Source organism: Cuculus canorus, chromosome 5 (assembly GCF_017976375.1).
Source record: "Cuculus canorus isolate bCucCan1 chromosome 5, bCucCan1.pri, whole genome shotgun sequence".
In the NCBI taxonomy this organism is placed as follows: Eukaryota; Metazoa; Chordata; class Aves; order Cuculiformes; family Cuculidae; genus Cuculus; species Cuculus canorus.
In genome coordinates this window covers 10892595-10913490 of record NC_071405.1, presented here as the reverse complement: position 1 = coordinate 10913490, position 20896 = coordinate 10892595, and the positions used below count along the sequence as shown (strand labels likewise).

The following is a 20896-nucleotide window of genomic DNA, read 5'->3' as shown; positions in this document are numbered from 1 at the left end:
AAAGAGTAAATACAAGGGGCAAGTTATGAAAACCAACCATGCAATTATTTTAAGCATTAAAAGTTGTGTAAAACAGTGATTCTTAGCACAGTAAATATATATTCATTCTGTTATGTTAAGAAATGGAGCTTGCAGCTAATACTTACCATGTCAAACTAAGTTCTAAAATGTTCACACGATAATTTTGATGAAATACATTTTGAGTAAAAGGATGTAAATAATTATAAATTATATTGCTAATGCCAATTGTGTTGGTCAGACATTCTGCATTACTACTGTCCTTTGAAGCAGCTGAGGCTTGAACATCATGGCCAGACATCAGCAGACATTTGTGAGAACATGACGTGCCTGGACATATATGTACTTCTTATGCTTTAAAAATTGTTTCTTCTTGAGAAGGTTGCATATGCATTCATATCCTAGTTCAGGAGGTTGCAGGGTGAAAGATAAAGGTAGTGAATACACTCAGTTGATTTGACAAGTTGAGTTACACACATACATTGTCTTTCCTACTAAATAGATTTTCATCGCTTTGATTGGAGCAGCTGGGCATGAACACAACCCTTGTTTTGAATGCGAACTGGATTCTTATAGTGTGCATTCGAGGAAACTACTGATCACCTCCAATCATGGGTTCATATTGTGTTTCCATCAATGAACATGAAAATTGAGCTGTTCTTTTATTTTGCAAGTTCAGGAGACTCCATGACTCTTTTGTAATACTGGTGGTGTATGCAGCACTTATGGAGCATGTTGTCCTTTTCGAATCCTTTTGGAGGCAACCATTAAATCATAGTTGTGAAACCTACTAAGTTTTCCTGGCTGTGGTTAAATTAGAACAAGTGTTAATGCTGAAAGAGCAGAAAGGTTCTTTTTCAAACAAATTTACTTGCTAAATGTCTTTTGCTGTCTTTTGTTTCTTAATTTCATTCAATAGACTCCTCGGTTGGCAAGTTTTTGTGTAAATACTTACCTATTGCATTCAGTCCTTTCAATATCTGAATTTTATTAATATTTAATTTTGGTGGAATTACCAGTTGTTATGTGTGGGATTTTTTTGTGTTAACCTTTTAGTGAAAGGATGCTGTATGCAGTGATATTTTAGGAGTTCAACAGGCTTATGTTGTTGTTGTGTTTTGAGATATCCCTCTTTGACTACTTATATTCTTAGTTTAAAGAATATGAAACATCAGCACATCTTGACCTAAAGACCTGGAGAATATATTTGTACTTGCCTGTTAGTTAAGGGAGTTTGGTGGTGTGTCCAACACAGAACACTTAGCACTTACAGACACTAAATTTATCTCTTCATTAAAGTGGGGCACACATTTTGTGTTCCTGTAGTGTGGAGACTTGCAGTCTTTGTTCTTGCATAAGCTTCAAAATTAGTTATTTTCCCTGGTTTCCTCAATAGAAGCTGTATCAAATTGCTTGGGTTTTCTAGAGGAGCTTTGTAGTTTCATATCCTGTGTTGTGACATGCTACTTTTAGCAAAAGGCAATAAGTATTGGACAGACTAGAGTGGAATCTTCTCTCTGTTCTGTTCTGACTGAGTTGCTTTCATGCTGATACTTGGGAACAAAATTTCTGATCACTGATACTGTCAAAAGTAATTTTCAGAGTTTGGGCTGATATGGGATATGGATTTTTTGGTAGTGTGATACGACTTATGAATTATCAGTAGTACTTTGTAATGTAGACATGCTTGTGACACGGACAAGTTACTTCCCTTCTGTGTTGTGTCCTGTAAAGAATCCTTTTAGTGAGACAATCTGGTTTTCTGACCTGATATTCTATAGATTGTTTCATTTTAAAGCTGAGGACCATGTAACGTGGCAACAGGAAACAAGTCTTCTGGTCTTTATGTCACCTTTTAAGTTAAATGTTATTTAATGTTTTCTGGAGAAAATGTCAACAGTGCAGGCATCATATTCAAATTAAGCTTCAAACTTTTTTTCTGTTTCTAAATTTATACTTCAGGAAGCAGAATGGAATTGGGGAATGGAAAAACTTTGCTCTTTTTTGAAGTAGGTAATTTTTAGTGGAATTTTAAAATCTTGCACAGTAATTTTTGCCAGATGCTTACTCATAACTGAAAATGCCGATTAACATGGTCATTCGAAGTTTAAAAAATGGAAGAATTTGTTAAAATAGTCCTGAAAAACTGTATACTTCTGACTCCTGTTGGCTTAGTATTGCTACTCTGTTTCAGAACTGGATTATTTTCCATCTCCCTTATATCAACTACTCTTAAAAGTGTGTATAAATTATTATACTGCTAGGGAAAGTGGACATATACATTATTTTTATGGAAAATCAGTTTTGTGTATAAATTGACGGTTATGGCTTTGCTCTAGTGACAAACATCTGTCTTGCAGCTCACACAGCTGAGGTATTAGGAGTGTTAGTGAACCTTTATTAAAGTTCTAATTTGCCTTTATACTTTACAATCGCACTCGCGTGATTTTTGTGATCTAACCACCTCCCCTCTCTATTTTACTGATAGTATTTGACTTCGCCAGTTTTTGGATGACTTTGGTACAGTTTCTTAGATGTTGGTCATTCCAAGTTTTGGTGTCACCCTTACTGCAGCTCTGGTGTGTTTTTATCTTATTACTTGCTGTTGAATAACTCATACAAGATAGTGAATGATCTCTCATGGACTTGGACAGAAAGCAAATAATAGGGCTAGGGTTTGCATTAAGGTATTTAGCTCTTCCATATGGTGATTTTTTAGGGTGATGCTTATAGTATTTAAAGCAGATATCACTGTTCTTGAATTATTCCACTCTTTGAAAGAAAATGGAAGACCGTTCAGATTTGCCAGCGATGTCTCTTGTGTGCTTTCATTTGTACCTTGTTTGTGTGGGCAGAGTAACTGACTGCATCATCCTGGATGAGGATAGTGTCTGGCTAAATACAGTGCCTATTCAAAAAAGAAGAATCCTCCCAGATTAAAATAAGCTTAGTAGCATAAGGAATCATGTAAAATTTCAATGAGCAACCAATTGTAAAAAAAAGTATTGTACCAGTAAGATAATTTTTTACTTTTGCTTCTTTATTCTGTTTGAGCAATTGAATGTCCAACATGGATTAGAACATACTGAGCAAATCGGTGCAAATGTCAAGTAAAGAAAATTGGAATGTTGATAAACAGGAGAGAAGATAACTAGTTATGAAAATCATCCACTTGTTTCAGTAACTGAATGTTAAGCTGTTCATTTGATTGTGTTAGAAAAATCTCTCTCACTTAACCGTTAAGATTTCTAGAGATTTTTGCTTCTGTATGGTCCTGCCTGCATTGTCCTGACCTCTGTGGCCCATGGTGTTGGAACAGACTCAATCTTTCTAGGGTGTTGTGTTCAGATCAGGAACGTACACAAGCTTAGCACTTTCCTTGGTAAAGAACAAATAAATGAGGCTGAGCAGAATAGTCTCTGCTAAAGAATGAGGCTCTTCCTTTGGTGTGCTCTCCATCTATTTAGGCTTCTCCAAAGTGATATTACCTCGCTATGTGCGGTAAGGATGGAATAAAATAATTGTTGTTAAGGTAGATTTCTTGGAAATGTCCACAAATATTCTCTGATAATACATTAGATGTGTTTGGGCTAATACAGTAATGGGATGATTACTGTGGTTTGCTTTAAGAAGTAGAGGGATTTGACCCTTCCATTCTCTCTGAACAGGTGTAGTGTGTTTAGGGATGGTAAATAACTTGTATTTGGTGATGATATTATTTAATTTAAACTTATGAATCTACACTTTAGGATATGATAAGTGGAACAAAGGAAATCAACTACTTTTAAATAGTTCCAAATTGGAGCTGCTAATTGTAAACTAGTTTTTCAATAATCAGTCTGATGCAATCAATTTAAAATGTCAAATGAGTTTTTCTCAGAAGGGAGAAAAGAAGTAGGATGTGATGAAACACCTGCAGATGGATGCAGTATCAGGAAATGCTGTTTAGATGATTTTACATCCCAGCATGAGTCTGGAGTGTCCCAGTACCAGCAAAGTGAAGATCAGGTTGGTTGCATGCAGAAGAGTGCAAGCTTGCAGATGCAGCAGTGTGCATTAAGAAAGAGCAGTTGTATGCTCATGTCTGGAGGAGTTCAGTAGTACTAAATGTGTTGAGAGCTGGATCCCAAAAGAGGTTTTCCTGGCTCAGATTCTGCTTGTGGGAGAGAGGATTCAAAATTCTAATTGCTTTTTAATTTTTCTTCTTGTGCAGTAACTTTTGGATAGCAATGTAGGATAAAGCTAACAATTGCAAAACTAACAGACCCATCTAGGTGTGCACATTGATTCCAAGACAGCTAAGCACTCTAGGCATGTTCATAACATTAAACTCATGAATAGTCTTTTGGCGGTAAATGAAACTGCATCTCAAGATAAACGTGTTTAATTCCTTTCCTCTGAGAGACATGACAACTAATCTGTGTAATTACGTGGAATTGTTACTGTTATCTGTATGGTCTTCCCTTCTCTGTCACGCTCATTTGTTTGATCTTGTCATAAGTTAAATAACAAGTTCATTTGAAAAGAGCTGTATAGTATGTGTGTAGAGTTCATAAAGCAAATGATCATGGCATACAGGCATTACTATAGCAAAACTGAATAAACCAATTTGATTGCTGGCAGTAAATAGAGAGGAACAGGAAGCTTTTCTGTATTTACACTCTTTCTTCACGTGATAACAGTTGTCTTATTTTCTCTTTATTTCTAGAGATTTTTAAAACCGTTTTTTCATATGGATGATTGCACCTTGAGAGTGGCCTTGCTACGGTTTGTTGTGGTTTAAACCAATGCTGTGTTAGAACTAGTTGATTCAGCTGTTGTGTATACCTAATCTCTGTAATTAAGTTAGATGTAGTCACTCTGTGCTTCTTGTTTCAGCCAATAAGAACTAACAGAGCTGAGCCAAATCAGCTCCTCATTTTTTAACATGCTGCCGCAGGTAGTGCTTTGTAGAGGAGGAGTGTTGTCAAAAAGTGAAGAGTTTGATATGCTGCCTCTTTCCAGTTTTTGGCTTATGATAGTATATATACTGTCATGTTAAATGCAAGCAGATAGTTCAAAAATATTAAGGTAAAATATAGTTTATTTTGGTTTTAATGCATTTGTTTATTATTTTTGTAATTAACAGGTGAATATCCCCCTCCCCAAAATACCTGCTTAACTTAGTCATACGGCTGTGTTCTGTGATTTCCAACATTGTGTGTTATATTAAACTATACAAGTAATATAACTGAGAATATTTTTTGCCTTAAAAAGGAAATAAAAGGACACTTGTTTGGGCTACAGATTGTGGATACATGTTCTTTTTTGGTGACACTGTCCATACTGCAAACGAGTTAAACATGTTTTATTAGTATAATTACGTGTTGCTGATTAAAACTTCTTATACTTCTATTGACCCAGCTTCAGAGTTCCCACAAGAGATCTGCAGTTCCCAGTGTTTGATTATATGCTCTTAGGGGCAGAATAGGTGTTTTCCGTAATTAATGAATTATATGAAAACTGTATAGTTCTACAAGGTTTTAATGCTCATTATTTTTGCCAGTGATGAATGACAGGATTTTTCTCAAGGTCTGTATTATGTTTTGATTGCTGTATTAATGTAATAAAGAGTATTAAAGTAAATGATAAGTCATACTGTTCTCACTAGGAGTTTGAACTCATATTTGTGGTGGGAAATTAATCTGGTTTTAATTGCCTGTGAGTCTGAAGTATGTTCCTTTTTGTAAAGCTGATCTCACATAAATATAAATCAGTAACTGCCTGTTCTTTAATTATTTATTAGTGTATTGTACCTGCATACTAGATGAGAAAATGAGCATCTCCAGTTACGGTATATTGGAGGTCATTAAATCTTCTCTGCTCTATGAAGTTTAGTAGCACTGTATTTCTAATTACTGAAAAATGTACTCTATGTTTATTGCTTGTTTTAGAGTGGCTATGTTTAGCTACGGTAGGACAAGCGCTCACTTTAGAAGTAACTGCTTAGGGGTTTTTTTGACAAAATGAAAAACAATTGCTGTAAAACATACTGTAAAATTGCAGAAGCATTTTAAAAAAATCTGTCGTAAATAATTTTGAGGCACATTTAATGTAGAATAAAAAGTTGTATAAACCATTTGAGAATATTCTTTAGTATTTCATAAATACGTGGCTAAATTCTAGCATGATCCAATTGTATTAACTTCATGACAAGATGACTAAAGTAACCTTCATTCTCAGAAGCGGTGTCTCTTCTTCGCTCACCACTTTTACTCTTGACCTTTTTCTTTTTCAGGCAGTGTCTGTTTCTGCTAAAAGTAATGTAAAATTTCTAGAAAGGATGCTGAGATACGTTGGTATCATGTGATTGGCAGAAAATATTTTTATTTGCCTTAGGATTGTCAGTTATAAGACTGGGTCTACAAAAGCTGGATGCTGTTTAGCAGTAACTGCATTCATTAATTGTAAGGATAAACTTTACTAATACCATTGTTGCCATACTGCAAATATTGCTGTGATATAAAGCAGGAATTTGAGCCAGAAAAGGTGCCGCTCTTTCTGAAAAATAAGGTAAACGAGGCTGATAGTCTAATCCCAGAATGTGATTTCTGGTTATGTTTTAGCTTAGCTCTCTATTCATATATCTATTTGTGATCTGTCTGGATACTAGTAAGTCCTCAAATGACTGGAAAAGGAACTGGTTGATCAACACAATACAAAATTATTACATATGCAAAAATAGCACAATATTATGGCATGCTGTAAATCTTTTAATAAGTCACAATATTAGCAGACATAATTAGCATCCACTGCAAGCTATGGCGCATCAACCAAGGTCTGGAGGTATTAATTAATTTGGCTAGTTTAGAGCACAATTTTTTTTGCTAAAGACAGTCTCTAGACAGTGTATTCTCTGCGGTGGTCTGTGCTTCTGAGCAGAACATCCCTTCTTTATAACATTTAGCCTTCCTTCTTGCAGGAGGTGTTATCAGCATGGTCTTTGACACGTCTGTGTTAGAGGAGCAAATGCTACTTGTTAGGGTAGCGTCAACTGACGTGTTGTGGGTATAAATCTGTTGCACAGTTCCCCAAACTTTGCTCCTAATGATCTGTTCCACTTATCACCCCTACCATCTACAAATAGAAAAGCACCTACATTGTGGGCTACCTTTGGCAACTCTGTGTGCTGTATCCCATTCCAGCATAGTACTGAACTGTTCATGTCCTGAGGAGACAGCAAATAGTTGGCAGTTTTGACATTTTCAAAGAAATACTGACCCTAAAGCTGGAGTAAAATAGCCTGTGTTCACTAACATCAACAGAAAAGCTGTTAGTATGTCATGTTCTACTGAACGTGCCCCAAGCCCACAGTTCCTAAATACTGTTATGTTTGAGACAAAAGACAAATAACACAGTGGAGCTGGAGGACAGTGTTGTATATGAACAGACTGATTTTGTTTAGCGAACATTTTTATTTAAAAAATAAGAAGAAAAGTAGCTATAAAGTATTTAGTATGTTTTATTTGCAAGCCAGCTGAGCTTCGGTATCCTAAATAACAGAATTAATTCTGTTGATCATATCGATTTCCTTTGAATTGGAAGAGAGATTATTTTCATATTGCTGCCTTTTGAGTTCCTCTTATGGAATAATAATGCATTCACAAGTACTTAAAAACATGTACTTTATTTTAAAAATGCATTAATTAATCAGCAGGAAATGTGTGAAATAATACTACCAAGACAAAAATATTTAAAGTGTTTGCATAAAATAGATTTTTCAATATTGAAGGTAAGTTACTCTTAAGAAAAATTTTCATTCATAATGTTTTTGAATCGGTAGCTGTTTACCCTTTAGGATCTTGTATTTACACTTCAGCCAAAGATGAACAATAAAAATAAATAATTTCTCAAGGAGATTTTCTTTTTTTTTTTGGGTTTTGATTTGGAGTTTTGGAGTGGCTTTGCTGTTTTTTAAAATTCATTATTGTGATATGCTCCAAATCAAATTGAACCCCAAATTAGGGTTTTTTTTTCATATAATGGTACAGTTAACAGTAGAACGGCTGTCAATAATAATTATTCATTATGTTACAAAGTTACATAACGATAGGAGAACATTTGTGAGATTGCTACACACTGTGGGTTTTTAAACATGTTAGTCTGATTAGAGTTGTAAATTGAGTCCAGCCATGAACTTCAGTTGACAGGAAAAAGACTCCATATGTCTTTCAGATGAAAAGTGATCCTACCTCCATTAGTCTCTTTTAAATAGATTGTTTGTTACCATAATAAGATGTTCCAAAGTCAACACCAACATTTTGGATTGTTCTGTGTAACTGAGATGGTGTAAGTGACTTTATCTGTATGTGACTTTGCAGTGGCACTGCAATTGATAGGTTTGGGGGTTTTGTTTGTAAATGCCAATTTAAATAAGTTTTTAAAGAAACTGTTTTCATTTTCACTCTTATGTAAGTATGTTCATAGTCACCTAAGGGAAATAGTTCAAAGTTCCTTTGGAACTATATTCTTTTATTTGCTGCACACAATGACCATCATAATTTGTTCTGAAATAATTGTAAGAATAATTTATTATGCAAAATAAAATCTGAAATATACTTTACATAAATTGCTTCCTTTCTGTCTCTGACAAAGTTATACCCTAGTAATGCATCCTAAAATACTACAAAATTAAAGTTTAGATTCCTGCCAGTTATTATCCGTTTCTGGGCTGCATTGTTCAGGATGTGTTTTAGGAAAAGACAGTCCTCAGCTTCTGTTTTTTTCTTGAAGATTTGTTTGTAAACATGTTCTGTCCAAACTACTCCAGTGGATGTTGACATGTGGCTTCAAAAGTGATGAGCTTCAGGACAAAGATTTTGTGCATGTATCACAGACAACACCTTTGAGGCTTATGTTAGAAGTTTTGCTTTACTTTGCAAAAATTAATCTTAAAATTTCTTTGAGAAAGGTCACAGTCCACTTGGGAGTGAAGATGAAGTGAATTAAAGGCAAGGGCTGTAAGAAGTGCAAATGTTGAATACATGATAAATGTTTGGGAGAAATGCTTTCTTTTCTGTAATATAAAAAAAATTACAGAAGGATAGAAAATATGATTAGCTTGCTTTTTCAATTACTGTATTCAGCATATCAAACCAATATTTTTAATGTGATTGACTTTTCAGATCTATAAGAGGAATCTCTTATTCCGAAATTTGACTCAAAGTCACAGTTTGCTGAAATCTGTAGTAAGCTTGAGTTATGCATGCTTAGGAGGTGGCATGGAGAAAGCGGGTAGGAGAAATGTACTGTTTATGTGATAAATTTCAGTACCAAATGAGGTATGGATCAGATACTGTTATAAAAAAACACCAAAACCCAGCACATCTTTGCTTTTTTCTAAAATGCTTTTCTGCACAGAGCAGTTTTTATCCTCCCATTCATTTAGCTTCTTATGAAAACACCTGAATTAGATCATGATGTCATCTTATAACAATTATCTTTTCTGTTGATTAAAAATGACATTCTCTAACAAGTACATGGTTTTGATAGGGTGGGTATACTTTAAACTGCATTGGCCCCAGAAATAGCTTGACTGGTTTAGATGCAACTAACTCCTTGCCATGGCAAGGCAGTAGGGCAAACTAACTTTTAGAGCTCCATGGTACAGCGTTGTTAAGCTTCTGCTACCTGAATTAATTTTCACTGTACAGCGTAGAATGCACGTATGTATACAGTTTTAACGTTCATGAAACAAAAGTGTTAACTTCAGTTTTTGGAAATGATTGTAAATTAATTAGGACAAAATGGATTAGTAGAATTATTCTTTATTGGCTTAGAAAGGTAGTTTTATCATTACCGTGTATTATATAAAATTATTAAATGGCATTTTTTTACTGTTTGTTGGTATGCATTTACCTGTTTTAAAGAAAGGTTATCTGTAACAGTCCTTTTAATTATATATATCTATGTGTATACATCTATGTCTATCTCCTGTACTCGGCACTGGTGAGGCTGCATCTTGAATACTGTGTTCAGTTTTGGGTCCCTCACAGCAAGAAGGACATTGTGGTGCTGGAGGGTGTCGGGGAGGGCAGTGAAGCTGGTGAAAGATCTAGAGTACAAGTGTTATGAGGAACAGCTGAGAGATCTGGGGTTGTTTAGCCTGGAGAAAAGGAGGCTGAGTGGAGACCTTATCGCTCTCTACAACTACCTGAAAGGAGGTTGCAGTGAGGTGTTGGTCTCTTTTTCCAAGTTACAAGTGATAAGACATGAGTAAATGGCTTCAGATCACACGAGGGGGGCTTTAGATTGGATATTAAGTAACGTTTCTTTACTGAAGGAGTGGTGAAGCATTGGAACAGACTGACCAGGGCAGTGGTGGAGTCACCAACCCTGTAGGGTTTTCAAAAAACATGTAAATGTCGTGCTTCGGGACATATTTAGTAGGCTTGGTGGTATTCAGCTGATGGTTGGGCTGTGATCTTAAAGGTCTTTTCCAACCTTAGCGATTCTATGGGTCTATGAAAAAGAAAATAATATTTTTCTCTTCCTCAAATTATCATGTGTTATATTCCTGCATGTTGCAACATGAAAAGTTTATTTCAATTAGGATAGATTTCTTTTATTTTCTGAAGACATTTTTGTTTCTCAATCCACTTTGACAGTTGTCTTAAAGTTAAGACACTTGAATATGCCCGTAAATTCCTGGTCTTCTAAGATTTATGTTAATCTCATATTGCAAAGCATTTCTATGAAGCAAAAATGAAGTGAAATTGAAGAAAAACCTCAAAAGTGCTGATAACTTTATTATTATATCTCAAAGAATGTCAGAATAGCTGTTAAAAAGGCCTCTATGAAATGTTTGTAACTTTATTCAGGTAAGTATTCCTATTTTTCAAAGCAACAGAGCCATTTCTCCCATCTTGTTTCATCTTGAATAGAGGTATTTGGGGATGAAAAATACTTGCCCATACACTGAAGTCAGGAAGGGGAGCCATTAGGCTTAGGGTCAGGCTTAGGGTTGTCCTTGTGGAGAGTTGTTCCTGCAGAGAGTTGCTCTAGACCCACGGAAGGTATAATTGATCTTCTACTGAAATTCAGAAAATGAGTTGCAATGGAATAAACCATGTTTATTTGTTCTCATCAGTCACTGCTACTACCTGGGAAGAAGGAGACTGTGACTCAGAACGGTTCTGAAATTGATAAATTTAAGTTGTTTTGTTAAATATTGTGATTTTGAGATTTATATGTGTGTATTTGTGTGCACTAGCTGTGTTTTTATTGATAGTCTGTGGGGATCAGAACTGAGGGATTCATACCTAGAGATTTCCATTCATTCTCCATGCATGATGATCTTAAAACTTGCTTTATTTCTATGTAGAGTGTGGATGTAGAGTGAGCTGTGGTTTTGGGAAGGCTGCCTTATTAAAGCAGTGTTTGTAGCTATCTTTAGAGCGCTGTCTCCAAACAGAAGTAAATTTAGCATCTTGGGCATTCTGAGTCCGGCCTCTTAGCTGGAATAGGATTTGAAATCTCTTTGGTGGATCACCATCCTTTTCTGCAGTATAAGTAATTTCTGTTTCATGTTGTGGTTTGCTAGAATATCTATTTTCAGAAGATTAGAAGGAAATATATTAAAGTTTGAAAATATTTTTCCTTCCTCTTAGCATCACTTCTTAGATTTATACTTCTGATTAATTTTCTCTCTTTTTGTTGGAACTATAGTTTTGGTGAGGTTGGTATTAACGAAGGCCAGTACTGAGTATTTTCAGTTTTGAGCTAGTGGGTTTTGAGCTTTGTGGAAGAGAAGGAAAAGTCTAAGGAACTGAGAACAGACTCTGCCTTTTCCCACTGTGGAGCTTAAAATATGTGCTCAAACAGGGACTTATATGCTCTATTCAAAAAGCATTTACTCCAGTAATAATATTAAAAATGTCTGTATTAATTCATACCTTTGCAGTGATTAGTTATGCAAAACAAATAGAAGCATACAGCAGATCAGCTATTCCTTGAAAAAAAGGGCTACATGAAAAAGATGCCTGTCACTGCTCCCTACTTCAATTCAGTTTATTTTCTCTGTGTGTGTATGAAATAGTTCAGGGTATTAAAATGGTAAGCTGTGGCAAATTTAAGATGTTTGTACAAGAGATTGGATATATTTATACTTTAATGCACTTGGAGTTCGTATTTGAAAAATAAAGCAGACTGAAAAAAACCTTGTGACAATGGGTACTTTCTGCTGTGAATAACAAGGAAATTCAGACAAGAAGTTTAGAGAACATGACTCATCATAGAAACACCAGGAGAATGAAGAGGCAAAAAGCATCTTGCAATGTGTTGATTATTTTGTTTATGATATTACTTTTCTGTTCCTGGGATTTTTATTTGTTTGGTTTTTTTTCACAAAGCTACCGAATAGATACAAAAATCCCGAAAGTAACTACTTAGACACCTACCAACAATGCCTGACAATGCAGTAATGAATTAAGTATTGTTAGCCTTAACAAGCATCTCAGTTCAGAATGGAAACATACTGGTAGTTTGATCTTCTTTAGATTTACAAGAAAACATTGGCACTCATTTCAACTACAGAAACTGTGTTATTATGACAAATGTTGGCTTGCTATTTCACTAAGAAAGATCAGTGAAAGCAAAGAGAAGTTCTATGATGTAGTTGTGATTGGCTTGGAATACTCTAGTGAGTGGTGGCTTTAGTATTATACAAATGTAATTGTTCTCGTCATATAACCATTTCTTTCTGTGGACTTTTTTTTGCTAGAATATCCAATGTAACAGGATATTAAGAAAAAAAAATGTTATTTGATGTTTGATTTCTCAATAGCATGAAGGAGTCATGAGGTAGGATTCTTTTCCCTTTTTTGGGGTTACTAGTGAGTGGCATTTTCCTCTTAAAACTGCACCTAGACAATTTTTTATACATATATAGCAAAATGCAACTTTGAGTTACTTCTACATTCATGGACTTCATGCATTGTAATATATGTAATAGGAGTATTCTTTCCATGACTGGCCTACCATTCTGTCTTACTGACATGATTGCTCTCTTCATGAGCTTCCAAGTAATTTACTCATGTTGTGTTTGATGGCCCTTATGAGCATTTAATTTGTGAGGAGGATACTCCAACAAATGTTCTTTGAAAGGTACTGCGAAATGTTCTGCTCAGTACATTATCCTGATACACTTAATGACTGCCACTTAAAGAAAAATGTCTTCAGACAAGAAGGGAAAAATTACAACATTATTATACAAGAGCATCAGACGGGAATAATTGTATGGTTGTCCCTTCCATGAGTGTGTGTAAGTCTTTGGAGGAAGTGTGAAGCAGATGCCTGGAGAAAGCAACTGTATTTTCCCAGGAAGGATGATTTAAGATTTATCTTATCATCATCTCATATATATATTTTTTTTTTCTTCTTTAATAGAAAAAAAGTGGATAAATAGGGCTGGAGGTTAAAGGAAAAAATAACTATGCAGTGCAAAGTCATTTTTTTGGGAACAGAAGACACTCTGTTTTTTAGAAGAAACCCCTGTTGTCTGTTGCAAAAAGCAGTGGAGAATGCCTTGTCTGTACTAGTTAATCATAGCATAATAGTGAACTTTTGGTATTGTGTAAATGTGAACAAAGTAAGACTAACTTGTCTACGCCAAAAAGTTATCAGCACAGGTCTGTCATGAGGTCAACAATGGAATGGAGGAAGTTTGCTCATGAAGAACTGATACCCAGGATAGAAGATTGTTTGGCATAGTACTTCATGTACTGTATTCCAATTCAGGGTATCTTGGACAATTAATACAATTTGCCATATTTTCTTTGAGACTATGTCAGGGTTGCAAGAGAAAGAAAAAACATTTTGTGAAAGCTCAACTGATCACCATGACGTGCTTGAAAGAATTGTTTAGTAGCAGAAAATAAAGTTGTATATTTAAATGAGCAGATAACTTTCAGAACATGACAAATTCTGGACTTGATAAAATAAAGGAGAGAATAAAAGTTACTGGAAATACTGAGATAATTTGTGTTTTACATATTTTTAAAATGCTTGCAATATTTGAGTTTCAATTTTGTATCAGTTCTGCAATATCATTTTGTTACGCAATAAAGGAAAAATAATTCCAGAGGTGATCAGGTATTGCAGAGTAGAGTTTGTTAGATGCAGAACATGATCATAAGCAGAATTACAGATTACTTCAGTCATAGTACAATGATGTGCTTAAAATGTATTTATTAGGAGATAGCTTGTCAGTGAAAAGTCTTGTATACAGAAATGAAGAAGGTACTCTGTATCTTAGAGCTAGTTGTAAAATGAAGGCTATAAAGTTTTTTGTTTGTTGCTATCTGTATGTCATGAAAGAGCCAAATGGTTTCTAAAACGTGCAGTCACAAACTGATTATAAAATTCCCAAGGGGAACTCTGGTGGGGCTATCATAACTTAACAACGGAATGGTGAGTCACTGCAGGAAGAATTCATGTAATAATCCTTTCTAGTATTTATAGGACCAGGAGGATAAAATGTCATTTAATTTTATTTGATTAAAAACTACTAGGCAAGAGAGAAAGAGGAAGAAAAAACGAAGCATCTTTCCCTTATTTCAAGATGAATGGACTATATAAAATGTATATTATGAAGCAATGTAGTATAGCAATTAATTTCAAATCTGATCAATGCTCCAAAGTAGTTCTGTTCATAATAAAATTATTTTATTTGATAACTTAAGATGAAGGTTTGTTTTGGTTTTTTTTAAGTTCTAGATGCAGAATGTTGCTTTTGAGTGGAACAGCAAGATTTGAGGCACCTGTATGAGTTCTTGCTTGGTAGTTTAGGCCTATGTATCTTTGGCAGTTCAAAGATAATCCCCAGAAGGTTTTTGTTTAAGCACAGTCTGACATATTTTTTAAAGGTAAAAAATTTGCTAGGATGCCAGAAACATTTTAGCCTAGTCCGTTAGTGCTGGTGATGCGCTATTTCATGCAGCACTGTGTATTCAGTCCTGCAGTCACTTCTGCAGGAGTCAGAGTTTTATCCTCTCTTATGTAGTGCTTCCAATTCAAAGATCATGTTATGATTGTCTGCTGTTGCTTACAAGTTTGGTTGGTTTGTGGTGGTAGTTTTTTTTCAGAAAGGGTAAAATGATTCAGTGAGCATATGTTTATTCACATTGAATGCCTACATGAATTCTTAACTAAACCTTTTAGATGCTTTCTCAATATTCAGAGTTTGTCACTATGTCTTGGTACAATGATCCACATCCTTCTTCCCTCCTTTGCACTTCTAGTATTAATTTTTGGTTTATTTATAAGATCTCTGGATGGTTCGGTAATATTCAGCATGCATAAGCGATTTATAAAGCTTAAACTTTATCAAATTTAAAATTACTGAAAGCAGAGCCGGTTGTGTGTGGGGAAAGGCGAGACCATTAAACAAAACAACAAATGTATCTATATTCTTGACTTTCAAAATTCATTGTGGGAGAAGGGAGGCAAAATCCTCGATATTAAGTAATGCCTAAGTCACAAAATTTTCTGGATAGATGCTTCACCCTAACTCATATGTTCAATTTTCACTATTCAAACTTGATGCAACAGAGGACTTTCTGCATAGTGCAGAAGCGTTGGTGAGAAAAAGGCAGAAAGGATCAAATCTGTATATTTTCTAGAGATCACCAGAGAAGAATTAGATGTTTAGAAAAAGAAGAGATGTAAAAAAAAAAAATAAGTGGACTGCTAAATCCCTTGGTGAAGAAAGAATATTCTCTGGAATTTCACACTGCTAGTGAGTTTAAGTGGAATAAAATTATTGTTCCAAACTTTTTCTTGTTTTAGAGAAGATATATGTAGCTACTTCTAGCATTTCCTGTGCTTTCCTTGACTCCTCCTGCTGACATTGTAGATGTTTCGGAAAAGGCAATGTTGAGGTTTTCAAAATTCTATTGCTGTATTTCTAGCTATGATACCAATTAGGAACATTTATTTGTTCTTTTTTTTTTTTTTAAAGAAAACAAAACAACCAAACATAACCCAGAAGATGTTAGTCATGTGGATGAAAATTATTTTTTCCAGGAGGAAAAATTATGATGTAATTTAGATTGGTGTCCTATTGTTCTTGATTAGTTTAGCTTGCATGGAGTCTGATTTCTTCCCAATCAACACAGGTCAGTTAAATTAACTGAGAGGAAAGAGTTGTGGGAATACAGAGATGCAGAAACTAGAGATGTTGCTCAGTCACATTTCTATTTTGGTTTAAATACACTGTCCTAAAACAATAAAAACCCCCTGGCTCTTTCTATGTCAGCATATTTTCCCTAGAGCATAGAATTATAGATGCTTTCTTAGTAATTTGAAAAGGAAATATTTCCTAAGTGGAATTGCAGTCATACAACCTTTCCATTACAAAGTGAAGAGCCGATTACTTCTATCAATAAAATAGTTCTTAATGTTTAAGCAGTTAAATACCAGTATTGTCAAGACAAATGATGAAAGCACATGAAGCAGCTTCTAGAAAAAGTATTCCTGTTTTACAGATAAAAAAACTTATACTAATATTAAGTTCTAGCTAATTTCCTTGTGGTTTTCCTGCTAGTGGAATCATCTACCCCAGCCTGCCTTGGTTCACTGTGGTTGACTGTGTGCCGGGTCACTGTTTCTTTCGGAGGTCTCAGGAGAAAGATCAGCCTGTTGGTCAAATGGACTATGACTACAGAAACCTCTCCAGAATAAATCTACAGAACTCTGATGGCAGAGCCATCAGGGAGAGCAGTGGTCACCTTTCCAGATTCTTATCTCAGCTGCCTTTCTGCTTTTTCCTTCCTTTCTCATGTTGAGACCTGCTGCACACCAGTTCCTTGGTCTTCCTTCTTTGCCGTCAAACCATTCACTGCAGACATTCTTCTCTGTGATGTGTCTAGGAGTTAACCAGCCTTTTGAAGTCCTCTTATCTCTGTATGGAATCTGATGACCTCATCACACTTCTAAAGTATGAGATGGGAAGCCTTTTTTTTGGAGGGGGGGTTGTTTTTGTGAAGTTTTTGATGGCAGGAATCTGAAATTTCAATTAATTTTCAGGAACTTTGAGTTCTCATAGACTTGCTATAGGAATTTCAGTGCGCAGCTTTACTCAACTCGGGTTGAACAAGTCCAAACAAAGCATTCAAACAAGTGACTTTCCTCTAAACTCAACATGTAAATAGAAATAGGATGAGTATGAACCTGCAGTTTGCCAAATCATTGTCCTTTTGTCCTGGAAGGAATGGTGGGGGCAGGGGAGAGTCGCAATCCACAGAAGACTACTCTGACGTGATTGCAGTTCTGCACAAAATATTAAAATATTTCCAAAAAGGCATAGTGAATGGCATGTGTTCCTCCAGCATATGAGAAAGATAACGAAATAAACTTTAAATCAACAATTGGTTTACCACCTTTCTATTCTAAGGTAACGGTGTCATCTTTTTTCCTCAACAGCGTTTCCTTGATATGACATTTGGAGCCGGAGGTCATACTACAGCTCTCCTAGAGAAAGCCAGTGGCATTACAATATATGCACTAGACAGGGACCCCACAGCTTATAAAATAGCTCAGCAGCTTTCAGAATCGTACCCGTAAGTTGTCTTCTCCTGTCTTAAATATGGTCAAGATAAGTATATACGTGATATTATATATGCAATTAAATATATTTTTATAATAGTTAATGGCTTACTGTAGAATAGAGTTATATGCTGTATGTACTCATTAATGAGGAGATCTAATTAAATTTATGAGTATTAACGTGGAAGTTCTTCTGAGGTTTTTGGAGTTAAATGCATGTTGTGATCTTGGTTAATATTGAGTATGCTTCAAATAGCTCATTTTATTTAAAATTTGATTTAAAAAAAGTCAAGTGCTCTCCTTTCTTTGAGCTTATTCTGATGGCAGAATTGTGCAAAACCACACATCATGGTAACTATTTCCCAAAACAAGGATGGAAAATATACCTTTAAATTAAATAATGAGGTATTTCAGATTTGGCTTATGAAAATTTTCTTTTTCAAAACCCCCAAAATAGTTGTAAATCAGTATTAGACTTACTAAATATTTTTCCACTGGCTTCAGAAAGTGCTAAACAATTTAATAAGCTACTGTTTTTGTGTAAACTCTTTGGCTCATGCTTCACTTTTCTTGTAAATAGTGCTGAATTTGCTAGATGAAAATTGTTAAATGCAAATTTTCAGGTGTCTTTGGTCAAAGTGTTTATTCCTTTATTTTATTCAAGAAACAGCCCAGTCAGAGCATGAGTACATTCAAGCAGATTTGTGCAATATAGAGAGTTGTGCAATATGTATGAGCTTTTCAGAAAATTCTGTTGTTTTAATTTGATCAAGAAGTAAAAATAGGTAGATAGAAAATGAAATAATATGAAATAATTGATACTCAGGAAGTTTAGAGGAGGAAAGGACACTTACTGTCATGTTGAAAACCTCAGAGTCTTTATTTTTAAAAGCACATTTACATTAGGAAAGCTGAATCTTTCCAGTAAGGATAAAGCTGGAAGAGGTGGCTAAAGAGACACATGATTGTTCAGTCTTGTTTCCCCAAATAAAACAGAGTTCTAAGACAGCAATAGTATTCAAGCCTTGCAGAAGGTATTCCTCAGAAGAAAGGGCTAAACTGTGCATTCCTTTCTTCAAGTGCCGTTGCCAGAGGCCCGGTGGGAAAAATGCAAGCCCATGACAGAAAAAGCATAGCATGGCTTCTAGTCGTCCTGTTTTGTAAGACCACTTAAATATATTTCTTAATATTTTCAGTTCTTTGTGGGCTGAAGTGACATGCAGTGTAAAATCTGTGTAATTCCTCTCTCAACTGTTATTTATTTATCAATATAGTATTACACTTGATATAACTTACTATGGCTTTATAAAGAAAGGAGGTCTCCTAATTCCTATTTTTTGCTTTTAAAATCATATAAACTTGGTTACTTGGGCTCCAGACATGTTCTTATCTGCCTTTGCAGACAAAAGATATCATTAGAATGAAGTGAATTCTTAAATAAGTGTTATGTTTTTAGAGAAAAGTCTTAATCCCTGAAAGAAGACTGCATGCCACTTGAATATATATTGGATGATGCAGAGCAGTATTCTTATTTGTTTTGGTGTTTTCCCTCATGTCCCATCTTTCCTATTGGAAAGAACAGGTGGTTCCTTTTTCAGAGGGTAATTATATCTTTTTTTGTAGTTTATGTTGAAAATTAAGGTAAGAGAATGTTCCTACATGATATATGTGCTCATTACTAATCTGCTCTCCCTGGGTAGGCAGTTGCATAAAGTGTTGTTAAATTACAAGGAGGGAGGAGGAAGTGTAACTATACCATTTATAAATAACAGGTAAAGCTAGGGTTTGCTTACAGATAGGTTGTAAATATAAAGGATTTACTTATGAGAGACGAGGCTTTCATAAATGGGCTTTTTTCTTCCTATATTTATTAAAAGACGGTTGATCTGATATTACGGGGTGTTATGGTCTATTTTCTGCACTGTGTTAGAAATAAATCTTGTATCATAATTTTATTAGTTCAGTTCAAAACTTCACTGGCATCAAAACCTTGGAAATTCATCCAGTTGACATTTTTATCTGGTCAGGTCTACTGTCAGATAAAATAGTTCTCATATCTGGTTTACCAGGCAGCCACATAAATAGTTGTCCTATCTTAAAAATGACAATGGCAGCGCGCAGTTGCAAGCTGAGAGAAATGTAGGGCTGTCCCTTTTGTAAGAAGCACGGCAGTAGATGTAACTGACAGAATAAAGGCAGCCTAAACATATAAATTTCTCCTTTTTTTTTTTTTGTTTCTAGTTTTTTTTTTTATGCTGTTTTGGAAGAGGTTATTTGACTTGAAGTGCTTCGCTTCCTTTGGAGGTGACAGCACAAGGCGGGGTAAAAAGGCTGTTGCAAAGCCATAACCACTAAATTCTTACTCCTATGTCTGAAATTGTGAATGCAATGGGCAAATTGAAATTCGTACTTAAATTGAATTTTCTGTTGACATTTTTTTCTACTTAAACCAGAATATTATACCTGTTTAATCATTTAATTGGGGATGTTAATTAATTCCAGCATATCAACTGCCTGGCGGATGATCTTGACTCTTGCAGTAGGAATTGCAGTAGTCCAGCCTGCCATAAAAAAAGCTTCAATTAGAAATATTCAGTGTTAATTGCTATTGCTTATTCTGATTAGGTAATGTTACTACTCTTAGTAAAATGATATATTTTCAACTGTAACTCTAGGGCTTAATTTTTTTCAACATCTTATGTTTTATGTTGTTGACTCACACTATTATTAAAGCTTGAATTGTAGAAATATGCCCAAAGATATGGTTGAAAGAGGAGATAAGTATGGCTAAATTAGGGTATTTTTCTCTTTTCAGAATTAATAAATGAAGTTCTCCTTGTACTTAGCCAAAAGACAGCTGGAGTAATAAGTCATGGAATGAGAACACTGAGGAAAAATACATTTGATGTTTGTATTTTAAATGTGGCTCTTTGCTTCTTAGTAGGAATTCTTGTCAGAACTAAAATCTGAAGAGGGTAAAGTTCCAGCTGCAGTTCTTGCATTCATTTAGCTTTTCTGTTTATTATTTTTAATTTTTAAAATATATAGTGCTGCTTTAATAAGGAGAAAATGGGTCAGGGCCTGTTAGATATTCAGTGTGTGGGTGGGAATCCTTTGACGTGCTTTCTGGGGAAGCCTCTAACTTGGGAATTGCTGCTGAGAATCCAGGAGAACAAGATAAAATTTAGTCAGTAGCAATATATATTACAAGTAAACCCTTTCACACCAACTGGAAGGGAGAGGTTAGAGAGGTGTCTGAAATCTGGCAATTAACCAATATCATTGCAAACTTTTA

At 35.0% G+C, this 20896-nt stretch overlaps 1 protein-coding gene across 1 annotated transcript in view; it reads left to right on the top strand.

Annotated features, from left to right (window-relative positions):
* Nucleotides 1-20896, top strand: part of METTL15 (methyltransferase like 15) — a 95300-nt gene that overhangs the window by 18799 nt on the left and 55605 nt on the right. Inside the window, exon 3 of the mRNA XM_054067252.1 lies at nt 17479-17615. Coding sequence (XP_053923227.1) covers nt 17479-17615 — 137 coding nt within the window. The remainder of the gene's footprint in view (nt 1-17478; nt 17616-20896) is intronic.